At 50.3% G+C, this 21,884-nt stretch overlaps 1 protein-coding gene across 3 annotated transcripts; it reads left to right on the top strand.

The window, feature by feature from the left end:
• The first annotated feature begins 919 nt into the window (after positions 1–919).
• On the top strand, positions 920–21,624 carry Mov10 (Mov10 RISC complex RNA helicase). 3 transcript variants are annotated; one of them, XM_055628851.1, is made up of 21 exons: positions 920–1,034; positions 1,235–1,452; positions 10,421–10,624; positions 10,895–11,130; positions 11,268–11,529; positions 13,725–13,859; positions 14,077–14,245; positions 15,280–15,434; positions 15,690–15,866; positions 15,984–16,131; positions 16,414–16,572; positions 16,804–16,907; positions 17,074–17,171; positions 17,259–17,475; positions 19,003–19,120; positions 19,289–19,480; positions 19,610–19,684; positions 20,478–20,603; positions 20,681–20,769; positions 21,007–21,128; positions 21,212–21,624. In XM_055628851.1, exons 2-21 carry the CDS (start codon positions 1,316–1,318, stop codon positions 21,295–21,297), a joined length of 3,009 nt encoding a protein of 1,002 aa, XP_055484826.1. In that variant the 5' UTR covers positions 920–1,034; positions 1,235–1,315; the 3' UTR covers positions 21,298–21,624. The 3 variants fall into 3 exon arrangements, with proteins under 3 accessions (XP_055484826.1, XP_055484815.1, XP_055484809.1); XM_055628840.1 differs by lacking the exon at positions 920–1,034 and adding an exon at positions 1,080–1,133; XM_055628834.1 differs by lacking the exon at positions 920–1,034 and having other exon boundaries at positions 1,161–1,452.
• Positions 21,625–21,884: the final 260 nt, after the last annotated feature.

The following is a 21,884-nucleotide window of genomic DNA, read 5'->3' as shown; positions in this document are numbered from 1 at the left end:
CATAATCAATTTCTACGACGTCAAGTTTTCCCATGCTCCGCTCGCCCATCCCTGTAGACCTGATTCTTGCTCAGCTGGCATTTCTTGTCGCTAAGGCCTGTTTATCCCTGACCTTCTTGGCGGTTGGCTTAGAAGAAGGTAGCTAACCCAGCTGAAGCCTGACCCTGATCAGGGCAGTCCTACACTAGGTTAGACTGTGTGGCCCCTGTGAGGGACCACTTAGGACAGCAGCAGCTTTGATGCATGTGGAACTCTGGTACATTCAATATCTTTCTCGCTCTCTCGTTCTTGCGTGTGTTTATTTCATTCCAGAGTAAATAGGTGCAGAAGGCTTGTTCTGCATTTGTTGTCATGGTAGCCCCACCCCCTTTGGTTTGTCTAAGCACATTGGTCTTATTTCTTTTCCTGGTACTGATGCTGTTGCTGTGTTAACCATTTATTGCCTGACATGCCTTGCGCTCGGGGTGCTAATTTTTTTTGATGGCAGGGCAATCATGACTTAACCACTAACAAGCAGTGAAGAGTAACACTAGCCGAGTGCGATTAAGTGCCCAAATACATGGCTCAAGGGCAAGAATTTCCATTCTTGAAATATAATGAAGCCTGTGTGGCCCTAGAAAAGTAAGGACTGGATCTTGGCAGAAGCTCTTGTCCCACTCTCCCACACGCGTGCACCTTCATCTAGATAGACATTTGCTCTCCCTCCTACCCTCCAACTTTGATTTCTGCCTTCCTTCTGTGTCGGGAAGCCAGAGCAGGGAAATGGGGGAGGGGGCGTGCCGCTCGCTTCCGTACTGGTTTATGTCTCTGGCAGTCTGGGGGAGGTGCTGGACGAGCTGCCCCAGTCCAGCTGCAGCCGACCCATGTCCGGGGCCCTGCCCTTTGCTCTTGCAGCTTTCCTAAGTCCCGAGGCACTGGAGAGTGGGCGTGGGAGTAGCCCTAGCGGAGGCTCCAAGGTCCTTCCGGCTGTTTAGGGGGCCCCAGGCGATAGCCACGTTCGGATCCTGGCTAGCAGCCAGGGGAGGGAGCTTGGGGTAAGGGGAGGGCCCTGAGGGAGGGGTCAGACTCCTTAGGAAAGAGTTAATGCGAAGAGGGGGAGGGGATAGGACGAAGAGACCGAAAGGAAGGCTCAGGTAGGAGAAGGACGGAGGAGGGGAGGCTGGCGGGGAGAAGGTGACTGGCAGGAGCGGTCGTCAGAGGTAGGGGTCTTTTCCCCTTTGCACCCTCACCCCAGAGCAGCCAACTCTAAACCGCGGCGGCGACTTTCAGTTTCATTTCCACGGACCCTCCTGCCTGGGCCGCAGCGGCCGCCGCGATGCCCAGCAAGTTCAGCTGCCGTAAGCTCCGGGAGGCCGGCCAGAGGTTCGAGAGTTTCCTGGCCGAACGGGGACTGGACCTGGAGACAGATCGCGAGCGGCTGCGGACGATTTACAACCGCGACTTCAAGCCCAGGTACGGGCCGGCCCACCACGGGCCCCAAGGCGCGAGGCCAGCGCCCGGGCGGTGGGGCCACCTTCCCGCCCGGGGCGCACAGGGATGCAGCCCCGGGTCGATCGGGCCGGTCCGGTCCTGGCAGACCAAATGCGGCGCCTGCCCACGCCCAGCCAGCACCACCCCAGCCCGCCCGCTCCGCACAGCCCGGCCCGGCGGGGAGGGGTCGGTGCCCACGCGCGGCTCGCAGCGGCTGGGGCTCGGCGGTGGGGGAGGGGAGCCCCACAGGGAAGGCGCTGCGGGCTAAGCGGGGATCCCCCGCCCCCTCGTTGAGGGGCGGCCGCCTCCAGGGTCCACGCTGCGGGAGAACTGAAGAGGCCCAGGGTAGGCGGGAGAATCTCGGGGAGCTTCAGGGAGAAAAGAGCACAAACTGCGTAGGCAGTCAAACCTCCATTAGCACCTGTGGCTTCTCCATGGAGACCCAGGGCCAGGGACAGCCTCCTGGAGGCCCTTTTTCCCCCCTTGGCTGAAGATATTTGGTTTCCTTTTCCTGTTACCACCCAAGTGAAAAATCAAAGAGACTTCTGTCAAACCGTAGACTGTGCTTCAGAAACACCTCTATCAACAGGCTGCTGCCTTGGATGGAAGACGAAGAAGCAATTCAGCTGGGATGAGTGTAAAGAGTCGCACCAATAAATAGGGGAATGGGATTGGGGCTAAGATTTTGAGAGATCAAAAAGCCAGTATGGGTGAGATATGGCTGCTATGATTTGGGGAGAGTCTTAGGCGGAATTAATAGTGGAAGTGTGGCTTGAAGTTAGGGGGGAAGGTAGGGATTGCCCATGTTGAGTCGAGTATTACTGTAATTCATGAACATGTGTCTTAAGGAACATTAAGAGGGCTGAGCAGCTTCTGAAAAAGAGGCAAAGATGGTGATGACCTGTTTGATGCTCCACGTTGTGCTAGGCACTGTGGGAACACACAAATGAAAACTCTGCAGTAAACCACAAAGGTTACGGATATGCATACAGAGTATAGTCTAGAGTGGACCATACCACACGGTGAAACGATGCTAACGATAATACGGAAAATGTTGAAGGACAGCCGGCACTTCCCTACCCACGTGTTCACCTATGTCCACAAAGTGCGGGGTGGCTCTGCATACAAGTACTTTGGCAGCCCGGGAAAAAGCTTAACTCCAAATACACCAGATTGCTAGGGATTCTCTGCAGATGGCTGTGCATTGTTTGCTGAACAAGCACAGTTCTTTCCACAAGCAGACCAGAGAGTTACGCATCAAAGGTGGAGGGTGAGAAAGCTGATGGGATCGTCAGAGCCCCGGAGTTTCTCACTAGGCTAACTTATCAGGCTCCTTACGAAAACTGAGATAGGCAGAACGAAGGGTTATAGGGAGGCCAAGCTCAAGGCCTAGTCAAGAAGAGTCTTCTCAGCTCCAAAGCTGGTAAACTGTTTCAGTACCTGGCAAAGGGCAGCTATGCTAGGATGAAAAAAAAAACAAACAACTATCTGTGGTAGATAAAAATTTTGCATATTTATTTTAGTCCAGTTTATTACCACCCAGGCTGGCCTCAAACTTACAAGACTTAAGTGGCTCTCTTGCCTGAGGCACCCAAGTGCTGGAATAGCAGGTTTGACCTAAACCACCATTCCTGGCTTCTATGCTGTTGGGTTTTTATCTTTGTTGATAGGGTCTGGTGTTTTAAGATTTTTTTTTTTTTTTTTTTGCATGTGCACACTCTATGTGTGCTAGCTCCCACAGAGGCCAGAAGAAGGCCTCAGAGCAGTTTTGAGCTGCTCATCATGGATGCTTGAGAACCCAACTCCAGTCACTGAGCCGTCTCTCCAGTCCCGTTTGGCTTTTGAGACAGGAATTTTTTTTTTTTTCCAAACAGGGTTTCTCTGTGTAGCCTTGGCTGTCCTGGATTCGCTTTGTAGACCAGACTAGCCTTGAGCTCACAGGGATCCACCTGCCTCGGCCTCCACCTCCCAGAGTGCTGGGTTTACAGGCATACGCTACTGAATCTAGCTTGAGATGGGATTTCATGTAACCCAGGCCAGGCTTAAACTTGCTCTGTAGCCGAGGCTAACCTTGAACTTTTGGTTTCTCCCTCCTCCACCTCTTCTGTGCTAGAATTATAGGAACACCCCACCACAGCTGGCTTTGCACCTTTTTTTTTTTTTTTTCCAATTTATTTTGTAGTGCAGAAGCTTGAACCCAGGGTCTTGGCACTTGCCAGGCAAGCAAACCCTCCACCACTGAATGCCATCTGTAGCCCTAAGGGTGACTCTTACTTTGTGCACTTGTATTTTACCCAAATAAAACAGGGGAGACTGGCCTTGGCCTTGAAGGACAGATAGTCTTTGTGCACAGAGGAGGAAGAAAGCCTTGAGCGTTGGATTTGTAAACTGTCATGAGACCTACTCAGCAAAACCGAGGAATCTGTGCCTTGGGTATTTTAAAGGCCAGTATGATGGGTAGAATGTTCCCCGCATCACTCCAGAAAGCAGAAGTAGCAGGTTTTATTGCCTGCCCCTCACACCGAGCTGGCGGAGATTCCTGCCTGGATGAAGGCTAAGTTTTCTTTGCATCCCCACCTCATTTTAGTAGGGTCCTTTGTATTTCTGACCTTGAACTCCTGCTCTTACTTCTCCAGTACTTCTATTCTACTCATGAGGGCTTTGCATGTGCTAGGCGAACACTCCTATGCAGTGAGTGTGTGCGTGCGTGCGTGCGTGTCTGTCTACGTGTCTGTGTATGGACTTAACTTCAATCCTCGGGTTTGATAGCAAAGCACCATATTCCCCCTTCAGCCATCTCCTCTGCCCTCCTCTGCATTCTTTAAACCCAGACCATGACTAATAGTCTTCTTCTGGAGACGCCTAGCTTACTCTTTCCACATTGAGTATAGCCTATTTACAACTAGATTACGCTGTGCTTCTCACTATAACTCTCCTGCCGCCTTCCCCACCACTCTTTCAAGTTCCCTGCCTTGAGCCCTGTGTCTCTCTCAGTCCTCAACATAGAGTCTGTATGTAGAAGATGCCCAGTAAGTGCTGGCAGAGTCCACTTGGATCCAGTTGACCAGGAACTGGCTTTGTTTTGTTAGTCTGTCGTTGTGGTTAATTTAAGGTATGGTCTAATAATGCTTATTATTAGCGCTATAATTATTGTGGCAGTCCGTCTAACCCACTATCATAATCAGTAAAAGACACAGACACCTGTGTCTAGGATAGCCTTATCTTGCCTGAAGCAAGACAGCTGTTAACCCTCAACCACCTTTACCCCCCAGCCGCTCCCAGGCCACTTCCCATCCAGAATTCCATAAACACTTGCTTCCTCCAGCCATGCCAGACGTGTGCTTCTCCCACCTAAGCCGGAGCAGCTCTCCTCTCTCCCTCCTCCTCTTCCTCTCTGCTGTGATCCTTCCGTCTCCAAAGCCTGGTCTCCAAAGCCCGAGAACCTTAGCCACACCTACCTCCTGCCCTTCCCAGGTATAGGCCTTTTAATCAGCCAATTGGGGATAATTGGGGAACATTCCTTCTCATCACATGGTTACAGAAGCTAGTTCAACATTATAACAATACCCACGGCGGGGCGGTAACCAGATCTCAAGGTGCTGAAATCAGCATTTTAACACATAGCACCAGAGCAACCACAGTCTTTTTTTTTTTTTTTTTTTCTTGTACTTGGGAAGAAACCTAGGACCATGCATAGGGCAGACAAACACTCTCCAAGTGAGGTGCACCATCCATTTTGTTGTTACTCTTTTTCATGGGTGAGGGTGGTGAACCGGGCCTGCTAGGCTGGCCTGAAACTCACTGCGTAGCCCACATTGGCCTCAAATTTGAGACGATCCTTTTGCCTCAGTCTTCAATCTCTTAGCTCAACATCCTAAGCCCTACTGGGATTAAAGATGGAAACCTTCATTTCCAAATAGAAGACTGACAGCCTGGCCTAGTGTCACCTGCCTGTAATGCCAGCATTTGAGAGGAGGGGAGCAGCGTGATCGGGAGCTTAAGGTTGCCTTTGGCATATAGCAGGTTTGAAGACTGTGTCTCAGAAAGTCAACAGCACTTCCCCAAAGCTCAGGGAACATCTTAGAAGAGGGGTGAGAAAAGCATGAGAGTGGGAAGAGAAGAAGGGTGCTGTGAAAGGCTGTCTTCTGGACATGACAAGACCATGAACTCACAGGGGTGGTGGGGCCGGGGTTCAGGAGGCCCCACTTCTAGCTGAGGACTTATTGGAAATTGGTGGCTGCTGGAAAGGAGAGGCTCATTTTTTAAATTTGGGGGCAGTAGTAACTGGTAAGGTTGCACACGGTGGGTGACACCACATTTGTGTCCATATGAGACTTTAAGGTCTTTTTAAGGTGGTAAGCAGTCTGCAGAGGTGGCTCTGCTGGTTAAAGGTACTTTAGTGCCAAGCCTGACAACTCTTGAGTTCAATCCCCAGGACCTATTTGGCGGAAGGAGAGAACCAACTACACAATTCCGGGAGTTGTCCTTTCACACTCCCCCAAAAAACACACATACAAGAAAAGTGAATGTTTAAAAAAAAAATTAAATAAGTGGGCTTAAGAGGAAGATACGTTGGTAGAAAGTGCAGGGAGGTGGAGTGGGGGAAATTCATGTGTGAAATTCTCAAAGAATGAAAGTAATCAAAAGTAGAGGCTGGAGAGATGGCTCAAGGGTGAAGAGCACTTGATGACTGACATAATCAGCATTTTAGAAATAACATTTCCTTGGCTTCTTGTATGGAGGGTGGTTTGGTGTCTTTCTCTCCATCCCCAGTGAAAACATCACTGTGCTTGGTGGCTTACTTGTATATACAACCTGTGTCTTCCTTAAAAAAAAAAAAGGCAGTTTACCAGGCAGTGATGGTGCACACCTTTGATCCCAGCACTCAGGAGACAGAGGCAGATGGATCTCTGTGAGTTCAAAGCCAGCCTGGTCCTAGGGAGTTCTAGGGCAGCCAGAGCTACACAGAGAAACCCTGCCTCAAAAAAATATATATGTCTGTCTGAAACAATAGCCATATACTTTATTCCTTTTATGACTCCTGATTGTATGTGTGTTCGACAGACAGACAGACACTAGGTCTATGCAATGTAGGTTAGGCTCAAACTGGCAACAGTCCTCCTTCCTCAGATCCCTAAAGTGCTGGGATGCCATGCATGACTCATGTCTGTAACTCCAGCAAGAGCAGAAAGAGAACACAGGTTTAAAGCTAGCCTAGATTACATAGCTAGGCTTTGTCTCAAAAATCCTAAAAAAATACATTCAAGCCTGGCTTTGACCCACTCACTAGTGAGAACTGTAACCTGAGTTTGTATAGCTAGATGTCCCTTTAAGATCGCTTGCAAATCTGATACTAAGTTGGGCTGGCTTTGGCTTTTTTTTTTTTTTTTTTTTTTTTTTTTTTTTTTAGGATTAGCTGCCATTTGAACAACAAACAACAGAGGCAAATGGCAGGGCAGTGGAGACTAAGGATGTCTGCAAAGACAGGAAAGCCTGCTGAGGAGCTGTGGCAAGAGGGGCTGGGAGTAGTTAAAGTTCTTTGTGGGATAGGTGGCTTATCAGCATGCGTGGCGGTGATGGGTACTTTCGAAAAGGCTTGTGAGAAATAGATGACCCATGCACTTGGTGACTTAGCACAGCACTCAGTAAGTAATCAAAAGCATTCTGCTGGTAGAGATGACGTTACCGCACTGGTGTCGTCATGGTAGCTGTAAGTGTGACATACGTACGAGTTAGCTGGGTTTGTGCAATATGGAGTCGTCTGTGGTTGGATCTGTGGTAATCCTGTCTGTGGAAGGGATTGACAAAGCATGGGAGGGGAGATGTCAAAACAGAAGTAGGGTCAGCAGTTAACAGAGCCTAGAAAAAAAAATGACAACAGGCAGCTGTCAGAGGCAATACAAAAGACAAACTAGGCGGAGTTCGTGTATGAGGTAATCTCATCACTTGAGATGTCATAATAGGACAATCTGCAAGTTTAAGGCCTGTCAGAGCTACATAGTGAGACCGTGTCAACGAGGACTGACTGAGGAAATAAGAATTCAAATAAGATACCTTTTAATTTAAAAAACAAAATGTTAACAGATGGCAAAAACTAGCCAGGCATGTGTCACAAGTTTGGTAGCAGCAGGAGGATCAGGAATTTAAGGCCAGCCTGAGCAACAAGAGACCTTGTCTCAAAATGATTTTTTTAAAAGACTGTAAAAAATGTAAACGGTTGAAATTTTGTAATGTTAGGGACTGGGGGAGGAGCATTCTGAAATCCTTACTAATGAGAAAATAAATTTGTACAGCTCTTTTTTAGGAGGCTTTTTTGTTTGTTTGTCTGTCTCTCTGTTTGTTTTGGGTTTTTGAGACATGGTCTATGTGTCCCTTGTTGTTTTAGACTCAATTTGTAGACCAGGCTAGCCTCGAATTTACAGAGATTCACCTGCCTCTACCTCCTGAGGTGGTCTTCAGCCTCTATCTCCCAAGTGCTGGGATTATGGATGTGAGCCACCATGTTCTCTTCTGATTGTCCTTCCTCCCTGGCCTGTGTTGACCTTTGCTGTTTGAAGACTGCTAGAACCTAGGGAAGGTCTGAAGCATGGGTCCGTGGTGGTAACTACCACCAGGGGACTCCTTGATGTTCTTAGACTCTGACCTTGACTATGGGGTGAGCTCTCGGCTCATGCCTCACATAACCAGAACTGCCTTTGGACCATAGGCAACACAGACCCAGGGTGTCCACTGCAAATGGGGTTGGCCCCTCTGCCTACCTACTTTCTCCTTCCTCCGGGACAGCCCCAGAACCAAAGTCCTTGATTTGGCTATTCTAGACACCTCGGTCTTTCCACTACTCTCCCTCCTGTCAGCCACCAAATTCTGCTCATCTGCATTCTGAATATGATCAGATCTGCCCCCTCCTCCGTTTCTGCCACTCCCTCATTCGGGCCTTTGGTGTCTTTTAACCAGACAGCTGCAGTGGCCTTCTTCTAACTGGTCTCCCTGCCTCCAGTCTTGCCTCCAGCATATCCATCCTCCAATCCTGATGCCAGAGCGATCTGAAATGCAAATATGATCTTGCCACTCCCCTGCTTAAAACCCAGCAGCCCAGTGGTTCTGTACCCACAGGGTTGTGGGCTAAAAGTAAGTCGCTGTTACTCCTCCCCCTGCCCTGATTAGACCTCTTCCACTAATACGGGTACTAACCATAGCAGCTAACGTTGACCAAGCATTTCTCACCGTGCTTTCAAAAGACTCACCACCCTTTTAAAAGAAATAAATCATGGCCTCTTCGATGTTATCTGAATTGCACTGCTTCCCTTTCTTGGGATGAAGGAGAGAGGCAGAGTCATAGGTGTGGGACACGGGGAGATGTCCTGAGCCGCAGGACCTTACCGTGTGCTCTTCCAAGCTTGTTTTGGCCCCAGTGGTGGGTTAATAAGGATCATCAAACAGTTGCTAGGTGGTGCTAAGAACCCCACTGTCCCAACAAGCATTGAGGGAGGTTATCATTCCTCCAGAGCTTGACTGTGTTCACTGAGTCACATATTTGGGAGCATCCTCAAGCTCCTGGGTACCAGGAAAGGGAAGTAAAGGGATGCTGAAAGTCAGGGTCAAGTCTAGGCAACTTGGCCTGCCCGTCTCTGCTAGCTCCTGTCATCCCTTTCTTTGAACTTTTCACTGTAGTGCAAACCAACTATATGTGACACTAACCATCACTCTCCCTTACTGAGGTCTGCTTTGTGCCAAGCACTCGGCTAAATGGTTCCCTGCAATGTCAGTATCTCAAGTGAGCCTCATGGTGGTTCTTTAAGGCAGGTCTTCAATCCCTATCTTATTCATTTGGTTTTTGGTTTGGGGGTATTTTGGCAAGGGAAGGATTGATTTTTGGGGGTTGGGTTGGGTTTTGTTTTTTCTTCTTCTTTTTTTGGTGCTAGGGGTTGAACCTCAGGCCTCACAAATGCTAGGTAGCACCCTTACCTCTGAGCTCCATAGACCTCTGTTCAAGAGAGGAAGAAAACAAGGTGCTGGTGGGGAAGCCCAACTGAAGTAGCTGGGATGACAGCCCCGCCATACACACCCATCAGTCTACTCACCGTGTGCCTCCTTTTGCTGGAGTAATTCCTCAGAGACCTGCCCCTGCCCCAGACAGGCCCTCAGTACCCTTGGCTGGGTGAACTGCTCTGTGCAGTCCCAGCAGCTACGCTCTATCGCTCCATCACCATGCTGGAATGTATAGGTTTTCTCCTCAAGGCTGGAGTAGGCCTGGCAGCTTGGAACCACCCTGCCTCAAGTGCGGTTTCTGGCACCTAACATGCCTCGGTCAGTGTGTGTGGAGTGGAATGCGCTGAGCAGCCAGGTGCTCAGCCCTGAGGTTGTCCTGCTGACCGCTCTTCCTGTCTTCACCCCTCCAGGCACAAAGCCAGGCTATTTGATCTCGGGAGAAGGATCCTTTCCCTTCCTGCTTGGTTCCACCTGCACCCTTTGACTTCCGGTGGAAACTGCTGTCTGATCCGCCACCTTGCCCACACTCTGGACATCTCTGCTCTCTCTGACCTCCTTTCTCAGCCCTCCCCACAGCCTGGGCCCTGTCCATTCCTATGAACCATCTTTCTCAACTTCCCTTAGCCATATAGCTCTTTCCACTGCACTTTTTTTTAATGTCCCCAAAATAGTCCCCTTTAAAAAAAAAAAAAAATCTGTTTTTCTCTTTGTCTTCCCAGCCAACAGCCCAATATTGGACTTTTCTCCACGGTGCTATTTAAGCCAATTATTTTGTATTGGAAAGCCCCAATGCCTTGCTTTAAGTTGTCAAATATTACTACCATCCCTAGTTGGAGTCCCATCCTGCCTTGAAGCAGGGCTGGTGTGACCCTGTAACAGAGCAGCCTTCAGGCCTTCCTCAGCACCCTCTCCATAGCCACCCTGCCTTCCCTCACTTCCCAGTATCCTCTGCTTCTGGCAGCTATGGGACCCCTGCCCCTGGCTTCTCCTCCATGCTGTATGGAATGAAGATTGCAAATCTGGCCTTCGTCACCAAGACTCGGGTCAGGTTCTTCAAACTAGACCGCTGGGCTGATGTGCAGTTGCCAGAAAAGAGGCGAATAAAGCCAGGGTCGAGTATCAGCAAGCAACACAGATCACTGTTGGCCAGGATCTTTCATGACAGGTGTGTGAGCACATGCCCGTAAGTGGGCAGGAGGGCAAGGGGAAAGGGATATCCGGCTTTAAAAGCACTGGCTCTCCTTGGGCTGTGGTAAACCCCCACCCCCTCAAGGAAGGAAGAGAGGCAGGCAATTAATCCAGGGTAGCGGCGGGTTCCCAAGCAATCCCACACTTTACGAGGTTCCTAAGCCTGAGACCTTCCCCAGGGCAATTCCCAGTCCAAGGTCCCCTCTCCACATTCTTCTACCCCCCACTTAACACCCACTTTCCCCAGGGCTGAGTATCTTCATGGGAAGCATGGAGTGGCCGTGGAGGTCCAGGGACCCCATGAAGCCCGAGATGGGCAGCTCCTTATCCGCCTGGATTTGAACCGCAAAGAGGTACTGACTCTTCGGCTTCGGAATGGAGGAAGCAAGCCTGTCACCCTCACTCATCTCTTCCCACTCTGCTGGACACCTCAGTTTGCCTTCTACCACGGTGAACAGGACCTTCCCTGTCCACTGAGCCCAGGTGAGTGGTCTGAGGAGAAATAGCCCTTGGGTAGTCGGAGCTTCAGGAAAAAACTACTGTCTCCATCCAGTGGTTTCCTGCCTTGGAATGGGGGCGGTGGGGTGGGGTCACTAACTCACTCAGTTTCTTTCTTCCAGGTGAAAGCTATGAGCTCCATGTCTACTGTAAGACCAGCATTGTGGGTTACTTCCCAGCCACCGTCCTCTGGGAGCTCCTGGGACCTGGGGAATCGGGATCCGAAGGAGCAGAAACTTTCTACATTGCCCGCTTCTTGGCCGCCGTCGCCCACAGCCCGCTGGCTGCGCAGTTGAAACCCACAACTCCCTTCAAACGCACACCCCGGCTCAGTAGAAACCCTGTGTTGACCAACCGGATAGAGGAAGGAGAGAGGCCTGACCGGTAACTAGATAACTAACAGCGTGGGCACTTGGGGAGACTTCCAAGTGAGGAGACAGGGCTCCCTTTCTGAGCTGCAGGTTACTCCCTCCTGTGGGTCTCGGCTCCCTGCCATATTAGAGAAGGGAGCTGCAGGAGAACAGCAGATCCAAGGACAGTGTGAAAGCTCTGTGTAGAGAAATGGCCAAGTAATGTTTTCCCTCTGAGCTACACCTAATCCCTCCCCATTTGTTTTTAAAGGCTTTGTTATTTGTGTGTGTATGTGTGCCTGTGTGTGTGTACCTGTGTCTGTGTGTGTCAGAGGCCAGACCAGGGCGCCAGATTCCCCTGGAGCTGGAGTCACACACTGTCGTGAGCCACTCCACAGCTTCTGCAAAAGAAGCAAGTGCTCTTAACTGCTGAGCTATCTTTTTGTTATTTTTATTTTTCTCATGACAAGGTCTCGCTGTGTAACCCTGGAAGACCTGAAGCTCACCATACAGACTAAAATGCCTTGAAACTCAGAGAGCTCCACCTGCTTCTGACTCTCAAGGGTTGGGATTAAAGGCCTGTACCACTGTTGTACCACCAAGCCTGGCATTCACTATTAGATATATTCATTTATGAGGGAGGCAGCAGAATAGAAGGGTGGTGGCTAAAGGGCTTGTCAGAAATGTTCTAAAGCTGGCCATAATGATGGTTGCACATTTGGGTGAATACGTTAAGTCACAGAATCATATGTGAATTTCTCCAACAAAGCTGTTACAAGAGAGCCAGGTACGGTGGCCTGTGCCATTAATCCTAGCACTCAGGAAGCAGAGGCACAGGCAGGCAGATCTGTAAGTTCAAGACCAGCTAGGGCTCCATAGTAAAATCCTGTCTAATTGTCTAATAAACAAAACAACAACAACAACAACAACAAAAAATAAATCAGAAAGCAAGGTATGGTAGCACAAAACCCTGTAATCCCAACACTTAGGAGGCTGGGCCAGAATCAATACAAGTTATAGTCTAGCCTGTGCTGTACGAGAGTTCTAGGCTAGCCTGGATTTCTGAGAAATACTCTGTCTAAAACACAATGAAGGGGCTGGAGAAATGACTCGAGTTACTCTTTCAGTGGGCCTGAGTTCAACTGCCAGCACCCAATTTGGGTGGCTTACAACTGTAAGTCTGTAAATCCAGGGATCTGGCACCCTCTTCATACACACATATTCATAGAAAGGTAAACATTTTAAAATAATGAGTAATAGGGGCTAGAGAGATGGCTCAGCAGTTAAAAGCATTTTCTGCTCTTCCAGAGGTCCTGAGTTCAATTCCCAGCAACCACATGGTGGCTCACATCTATCTATACTGGAATCTGGTGCCCTCTTCTGGCATGCAGCTGTACATGCAGATAGAGCGCTCATATACAAAAAATACATAAATCTTTTTAAAAAAAAATAATGAGTAATAAATGCAAATCATGTAATAAGATCTCCATCATTATAACACATTTCTTTGGTTAACAGTACATATGTGTAAACAAATGTACAGCATGTGTGAGACCCAGCATGTGGATTGTAGCCCCAGCACCACAATCAGGCAAAGGCCATGGATGCATGCCTGTAATTCCAGCACTTAAAAGGTGGAAAGCAGGAGTTCAAGGTAAAGTCTGGCTACTTAGCAAGTTTGAAGCCAGCTTGGGCTATAGGATAACCTGTCTCAGGAAAAAAAAAAAAAAAAAAGTCTGAAAGATGATATACCAAAAAGTTAAAAATTGACTGTTCTGAGTAAGAATTTTATGTAGTTATTTAAAATATTTTGCCTTAAAATATATTGCCTTGTTGTTATTTCTTCAAAAGAGCATATGTTGCTTATATTTGTTTATTTTTGAGAGAATCAGACCAGGCTGGTCTACAACTCATAAATGTTTTGTGCTCTTTACAGTTACTATGTGCTGGGATTATAGGCCTGTGCCATCACACCCAGCTTACAAAAAGTTGTTTTTTTTTTTGTTTTTTTAAGTATTCCAGGTATTAGGCTCTACAAAAAATGAGAGTGATCCAACCTTGGACCAAGCAGCTGCATGAGCTAGGGAGCACTGTATCCCTAAGTGGCTACTGACCACACTAGAGAAGTCACTATACAAGTATTTCGCGAAGGCTGCATGGGGCCATTTCCAGAGTCTTTGAAGATGATCAGGGGGTTCTGTGTTCGTGACATTTTCTTCCTTCCCACAGTGCCAAGGGCTATGAACTAGAGCTAAGTTTGGCCCTGGGGACCTACTACCCACCCATCCGCCTCCGGCAACTGCTCCCTACCCTTCTTCAGGGACCAAGCATCTTCACCTCCCCAAAGGAGGTTGCGGAGATCAAGTAAGTACCAGCACCTTGTGCCACACACTCCCTTGGCTTCTTTCTCTCTCCACTGGCTTCTCCTTGTCTGTGCTCACTTCACCGGTTCACCTTGATCTGTGCTTGGCATCCATAGTGTGTTCAGTGTGGGGATGAGTGAATGGAGAGGGTAGAGCCCCAGAGCAGTGGGGTTGTCTGATCCACCCTGATCCTGCTGCAACCCAACCATCCCTACCAGGGCCCAGCTGGAGACAACCCTGAAGTCCAGGAACTATGAGGTGAAGCTCCGGCTGCTGCTGCACCTGGAAGAGCTGCAGATGGAGCATGACATCCGGCACTATGACCTGGAGTCGGTGCCCATGACCTGGGACCCTGTGGACCAGAATCCCAGGCTGCTTACCTTGGAGGTAAGGGCTCAGGTCCATGCAGAGGGGGGCCCATGACAGTCTGCTTTAAGGAGGTGACAGGCCATGATCCCTGACAGCAGAGCAAACATACAAAAAGAATGAAATGGTACCTGTTTCAGAGGGTATGGACAAAGAGCAAGGTAAGCTTCTAGTCCCCCAAAACATGCCAGCCTGTGGGTTTTGTTTCTTCTTTATTTGGGGCAGGATCCCAAGTAGCTCAGGCTAGCTTCCTACCCTCTGTGTAGACAAGGATAAACTTGAACTTCTGATCCTCCTGTGTCTACCGGCCCAGTGCCAAGATGATAGGCACAGCCCACCACACTAAGTTCCTATTAGTAGAATTTTAAAATCTAGATTTTGCCACCCACTGTGTGACCTAACAAGACCCTTGTTTTCCCAGCTTTGTGGATAATTTACCAGATAATTCTGAGACCCTTTGCAAATCTTCACGTTTTTATTCGTTCGTTCGATTGTTTATTTAGTTTGTATGTGCTCAGCATGCATGGCACACATAAGGAGGTCAGAGAACAATTTGCAGGAGTCTGTTTTCTCTTCCCACCATGTTGGTCCCAGGGATTGAACCCAGGTTGTCAGGCTTAGCTGCTGGCACCCCTACCCACTGAGCCATCTCACCAGCCCTCACATTTTGAATGTATACACACAAACTCAGTTACTTGTGAGAATGGATTAATGTATAGGAGTGCAGGTAGGAAGGGAGAGAGTTAGGATGATCAGGGAAAGGTTATAAGAAGTGAGTTTGCACCAAAGACAAAACTGGAGCTGAACTGGCCAAAAAAACAGCTAGCTGGGCTGGGGACATTGGCCACCACATCTTAAAAAATCTTACCCTGGAGGTTCTTAGACTCCCAGTGTAGGTGGCTCTAGCAGGCTGTGGTCCTTCCAGTGATTCTTGCTTTGCCTTGTAGAAGAGGAAAGTGGGGATAAGTTGGGGCTATGAGGCCAGAGCCTGGGGCTACGGCCCTCCACCAGTCAGCTATTGGGTAGAAAAGCTGACTTCTGTTTACACTTTGCAGGTTCCTGGTGTGGCTGAAAGCCGTCCCTCAGTGCTACGGGGTGACCACCTTTTTGCCCTTTTGTCCTCTGAGACCCACCAGGTGGACCCTGTTACCTACAAAGGTTTTGTACACAAGGTAGAACTGGATCGCGTAAAGCTGAGCTTTTCCACAAGGTGAGTCTTGGGAGAACCAAACCACCAAAGCGACCGTTAGGCTTCTAAGGCCTGGGGAGAGGAGGTCTTCCTTTCAGAGATGACTAGGACCCCTGAACACAGGGCAGGGGGACCCCATGCTGGGTAAACTACTTCATCTCCCAGAGAACTTTGTAAGGACTTCTTGGGAAGAGGGAGGGAGTGGAATGGTCGGCTCCTGGCTGATTACTGCCCGCTCCACCTAACCTGAACTCCCACTTAATTCTTTACCCATAGCCTCCTGAGCCGATTTGTGGATGGGCTGACCTTCAAGGTGAACTTCACCTTCAACCGCCAGCCCCTTCGGGTCCAGCACCGGGCCCTGGAGTTGACGGGTCGCTGGCCTCTGTGGCCCATGCTTTTTCCTGTGGCCTCCCAAGGGGTCTCGCTGCTGCCCTCAGATGTGAAGTTCAAGTGAGACTCTGGGCATGGGCCCGGGGGCAGCTTGGGATGTGGCTATCGGGAACAGAGTCCCAGAAGCCTCTGGGGTGCTGGATGATTTCAAGTTCGTCTTCCCGGACCCTTTGCCAGGCTGTATGATCGGAGTCTGGAGTCGAACCCTGAGCAGCTTCAGGCCATGAAGCACATTGTGAGGGGCACCACCCGGCCTGCCCCCTACATCATCTTTGGGCCTCCAGGTACTGGCAAGACCGTCACACTAGTGGAGGCCATCAAGCAGGTGAGGCTGAAATGTAATCCCAAGGCCTGTACTGACTCATGCAGCCCCTGTCCCTCCTGTCACCTCAGTGTTCCTACACCTGAAAACAGCCAGCCAAAGAGGAGGTTGGGAGTTAGGGTTATTATGACTGTTGAATGTTGGTGCGTAAATGCGTAGGCATGAATTTACTGTTATCCAACACTAAGGTGGCACGTGGACCAGCAGGTGTCTGGGAAGCAAATGCAGCCTGAGTCCCCTGTCGTAGCAAGCGTCTGCCCACACTATCTTTTTCTTTTGTCTCAGGTGGTGAAGCACTTGCCCAAAGCCCACATCCTGGCCTGCACTCCGTCTAACTCGGGGGCTGACCTCCTCTGTCAGCGGCTCCGGGTCCACCTGCCCAGCTCCATCTACCGTCTCCTGGCCCCCAGTAGGGACATCCGAATGGTACCTGAGGACATTAAGGTATGTAGGAAGCGCACAGGGCTAAGGAACAACGGATACCCGGGAGGTTCTCAGAATACCTGAAGACTTGCTGTGTTGTGTGACTTTGGGTGGGTCAGGACCCCTCTGGGGACTTCAGTTTCCCTATCTGCAAAGGCAGGGAAGTAGGTAAATGTGTTAGTGGTCCAGAGCCAGGGTGAGAGTAAGAAAAGGAAGAGCCAAGCTGATTTCTCCTGCTTTGGTAACCCACAGAGCTGCTGTAACTGGGATGCTAAGAAGGGAGAATATGTGTACCCTGCCAAAAAGCATCTGCAGCAATACCGGGTCCTAATCACCACCCTCATCACTGCCAGCAGGTAAGGAAGGCATAGGCTTTGTTTCTCAATGGCTAGGAAAAGTAATGGGGTGTAGGGCTAGGGAAAGAGGAAGGGCTCCTGAGGGCAGGATGAAATGAAGGGCCAGAGTTCAGGTTTTGGTCACTGGGTGCCTGGGAATGACCCCTGCTTGGCCTGACACTCCCAGGTTGGTGTCAGCCCAGTTTCCCATCGATCACTTCACACACATCTTCATCGATGAGGCTGGCCACTGCATGGAGCCTGAGAGTCTGGTGGCCATAGCAGGTGAGGGGGCTCAGGACGGGCTATAGGTGCAGCACCCCACACCGATTGGGTAATTCCACCTTTAACCTTTCTCCCCATACCTCTCAGGACTGATGGATGTCAAAGAAACGGGCAACCCAGGAGGGCAGCTGGTGCTAGCAGGAGACCCCCGGCAGCTGGGGCCCGTGCTTCGGTCACCATTGGCCCAGAAGCATGGACTTGGCTACTCTCTACTGGAGCGCCTGCTTACCTACAACTCATTGTACAAGAAGGGCCCCAATGGCTATGATGCCCAGTTCATCACCAAACTGCTCCGCAACTACAGGTATCACTGTCCCCTCCTCTGCTGCTTGTCTTACGTCCTTCCAGTGGCCCTTAGCAGGGAGTCTCCTTTGCAGCCCCTCTTATGACCTAGCAGGTGGCTTCTTTTTCAGACCAGTGGTTTATCGGCATATTGGAAGTCCTTAGACCAGGATGTGTCTAGATGGATCTAAGTTTCTAGGCTGTCCAGCAAAAAATAAGAAAGGCAGGGAGCATAGCTTTTCCTCAAAACCACTGTTAGTTGAATGGCATATACAACTGAGGCCTATGTACTTGTGATTTTGTTTGTTTGTTTGTTTTGTTTTTTGAGACAGGTTTTCTGTGTAGCCTTGGCTTTCCTGCATTCACTTTGTAGTCCAGGCTGACCTCAAACTCATAGAGATCCGCCTGCCTCTGCCTCCCTGAGCGCTGGGATTACAGGTGTGCACCAGCACGCCTGGCTTCACTTGTGATTTTTATTTCTCGTGTGGTACTAGGGCTTGAGCCCAGGACTTTGCACATTACTTTCAATTGTCCTGATGTACATCCCCAAATCTCCTCTCCCCTTTAAGACAGGCTCTGTGTTGCCTAGGCTCATTTTAACTCGTGGTTCAAGCAAATCTGCCTTCAGTCGAGTAGGATTGCAGGTGCATGCCACCCTCGCCATCTGCGTACTTGTAGTACGTGAGTTTAGACACCAGTGTGTAATGAGTTTTAGGCGTCAGTGAGAACTTGGTAAGTGTGGGACAGGACAAATGGCTCAGCAGTTAGGAGTGTAGCGGAGAACCTGTGTTCAGCACCCATATCAGGTGGCTCCTAACCTCCTCTAACTCCAGCTCCTGGCACCTTTGGCCTTCCATGATCACCTGTACTCACAGGCACACACCCACACAGAGACACATAATTGAAAATCATTTTAAAATCTTTTAAGAGTTTAAAATGTAAGCTGGGCTGTGTTGTACATTCCTGTAAATCCCAGCATTTGGAGGTTGAGTGAGACAGGAGGATTGGGAGTTTAGGGCTAGACTGGGCTACACACTAAGACACTGTCTCAGAAATGCAGGGTTGAGATGGCTCAGTGGGTAAAAGAACTCAGTGGGTTAACTAGCCACACGAGTTGGATTTCTCAAACCCATGAACCCACTTATAGGTAGAAGGAGAGATTCCACAAGGTTGTCCTCTGACCTCCATACACGTGACACAGCATGACATCCCGCACCACACAATAATAATTGTAAAGGTTCTGTAAGTGCTTTTGTGTTGACACTTAATAGTTTTGGGGTTTAATTAAATAGTAGTGATAATAGATGATAATTTGTTTTTGGACTTTTCCTTGTTTGGTAAACTAAAACCTGAGAATGGGTCCTAATTTCTTGTGTTATGAGGAATTTGGCTGGCGGCTTATTAGAACCACATTTGGCTTAACTTTGTGTGGTTTGCAGCACCTAGCAGCAGACACTGAGGAATGTGTACTGGGAACGGTGGGGAGCACGCGGAGCAGGGCTCCCCGAGAGGCCTTTGACCTTGTTCTTTCTCCTCCTTCCCCCCCCAGGTCTCATCCCACCATCCTAGACATCCCTAACCAGCTGTACTACGATGGAGAGCTGCAGGCCTGCGCAGACGTGGTGGATCGAGAACGGTTCTGTCGCTGGGAGGGGCTGCCTCAACAGGTGAGGCCTAGCAGGGCAGGGCTCCAACCCAGACCCTGACTCCTTCCTCCTGCAGGCACACAGCCCTCCCTTCGTCATTATGACCTGGAACCCCTAGTTCCCTGGCTGGATTGGAGCGTAGGGAGGCAGGGAGATGAGCCTGAAGGTCTCCCTGTCATCTGTATCCAGGGCTTTCCCATCATCTTCCACGGTGTGATGGGCAAAGATGAGCGAGAGGGCAACAGCCCGTCCTTCTTCAACCCTGAAGAGGCTGCCACCATTACGTCATACCTGAAACAGCTCCTGGCCCCTTCCTCTAAGAAGGGTAAAGCTCGCCTGAGCCCCCGGAGTGTGGGCGTCATCTCCCCATACCGGAAGCAGGTCAGGCCGCCAATCCAAGGCTAGGTGTTCCCTCTCTGCTCACCAGCACCCTAGCCAGATGCCTGCCTCTGCCTCCCTCTTGTGTAAAAGGGATGGTAGGAGAGAAAGGCACCTGTCCCCTCCCTTCAGGTGGAAAAAATCCGTTACTGCATCACAAAACTTGACCGGGAGCTTCGAGGACTGGATGACATCAAGGACTTGAAGGTGACACGCCTCCCACCTTCTACTCCCAGCATCCCACGTGCCTCTTAACCTCAGCCTGCCTGGAGTTCTGCCCCACCCTGTTGACTCAAAGTGGAACTGGGGTTTCCCCGGGGTGGTGGGGGGGGAGTTCTGAGATGGAAGCTGGCGACATGCCTGCTTAACAAGAAGCCACGCCTTACTTATCCGTCAGTCAGGTGTGTGACCTCCGCCCTAGGGGATGAAGTCCGAACTCCCTAGACCAGTCCTGCCTGTCATGTGATATTCTCTCCTCACCGCCTATTCCGTAGTTTAACTCTTCTGGGAGGGGTGTCTCCCCACCGATTCAGATTAAAATATCACTCGGAGAAGTTTAATAAAGCCACTACTTGGGTCCCACCCAGCCAATTAGCATAGCTGTCCGGAGGCAGAGCCAGGGCACTGGTGGGGTTTCGCTGTTGTTACTGTCTGGTTTTTTGTTTTGTTTTAAGCTTCAGATGACTGATAGGTGAGCCAGGGTTGAAAACCAACCCTTTACGATTTATAGGCCTGTCCCTCGGAAGGTCCGACCAAATTGGTGGCCATCTCCAGGGAAGAGAACTCTGCTCAGTTCGTTCTTTGCAGTGCCACTTGCTTTGCTCTGAATAGTTTCCAGGACCCACCCTCTAACTGGCTCTGTCCTTCAGGCCTCCACAGTAGGCCTCCTGTCTTCTTCTAACCTACAAGTGCCCAGTGACTCGCCTGTACCTTCCTTGCAGCTTTGACGCCGTGGTTCCTCGTAGCCTACCTGGTCTTAACACTTGCCTCTGCCCTCTAGGTGGGCTCCGTGGAAGAATTCCAAGGGCAAGAACGGAGTGTCATCCTCATCTCCACCGTCCGAAGCAGCCAGAGCTTTGTACAGCTCGATCTGGACTTTAACCTCGGTTTCCTTAAGAACCCCAAGGTTTGCAGGCTCCTGGGTGGCATGAATTCTTCCTCGGGGCCTGTCCCTTCCATGACATCACCGCTTCTTCCTTCCAGAGGTTCAACGTGGCTGTGACCCGGGCCAAGGCTTTGCTCATCGTCGTGGGCAACCCTCTCCTCCTAGGCCATGACCCGGACTGGAAAACGTAAGCATTCCCACCCCATAATTTCTCTTGGTGACTAGGCGCTGCAGTCTAGGGCAGGTGTGTCCTTGCTGAGCATCAGCTCACTGATCCGTTAGTCCTCAGATCTGTGGGTGTTCACAGAGCCCGCCAAAGCAGACCAACTCTGCCTCAGATGCTGCAGCACCGAACGCTGGCCTCCAGCCTCTGCTCCCCAGCCAGGCCTACACAGCTTCCCATGCCATGTCCTGTACCCCACAGATTCCTGGAGTTCTGTAAAGAAAACGGGGGATATACCGGATGCCCCTTCCCCGCTAAACTGGACCTCCAGCAGGGACAAGATTTACTCCAAGGCCTGAGCAAACTCAGCCCCTCTACCTCAGGTATGGACAGGCCATGGTGGGCCAGGCACACGATGGTGGGAAGAAGAGGTCAGAAAAACTAAACATGTCTCTTTTCTTCCTAGGGCCCCGCCGTCACCAGAATGTCCCCCAGGACGGTGAAGAGGGCCTGCCCTTACAAGTGGAGCCAGAGTGGAGAAATGAGCTCTGAAGACAACAGCTGCCGTCTTCTCACACCAGCCAAGCCTTATTGCTGCCTATCCCTGACCCTGAACCCAGCTCACCTGTCCCTCAAGAGATGGGAAGGCTGGGAAGTTTACAGCCCAAACCATTCCACCCCTTCCTCTGCTAGGGAAAATAACCCAAGCTGCTAAAACTTGGAGGAAGGGGGAGGAAGAAAGCTTTTTTTTCCCCTCTCCTTTGCAGTACTGGGGATTGAACCCAGAGCCTCAAATACGCTAGGCAAGCGCTCAGGTGTTGAGCTGCTCTAAGAAAAACAAAATGCTGTTCTATGCAAAAGCCTCTTGCTTAAGTCTCATCAGCCTGGTCCTGCTTCCTATGCCCCCACGCTGACCCTCCAGGAGGGTATCTGCCCAGGGCCACGCCCCTTCATAGCTGGAAGGGAACCCAGTGCACAGGGAAGCCACCCACAGGCTTCTATGTTTAGCCAATGGTACAGAGCATTCCCCTCACCCACCCAGGCAGTCAGCCAAACATGACCTCATCTTTACTCTAGACTCCACCCCATCCCCTCCTGCCTCCCCCCCCCACCCCCAGCCCTGCCTCTGCAGACAGGGG

Source organism: Psammomys obesus, unplaced genomic scaffold (genome assembly GCF_907164565.1).
Source record: "Psammomys obesus unplaced genomic scaffold, mPsaObe1.curated_primary_1811, whole genome shotgun sequence".
Taxonomy (NCBI): domain Eukaryota; kingdom Metazoa; phylum Chordata; class Mammalia; order Rodentia; family Muridae; genus Psammomys; species Psammomys obesus.
The sequence above is the reverse complement of the archived record's forward strand: the minus strand, read 5'-3'. Positions and strand labels throughout refer to the sequence as shown.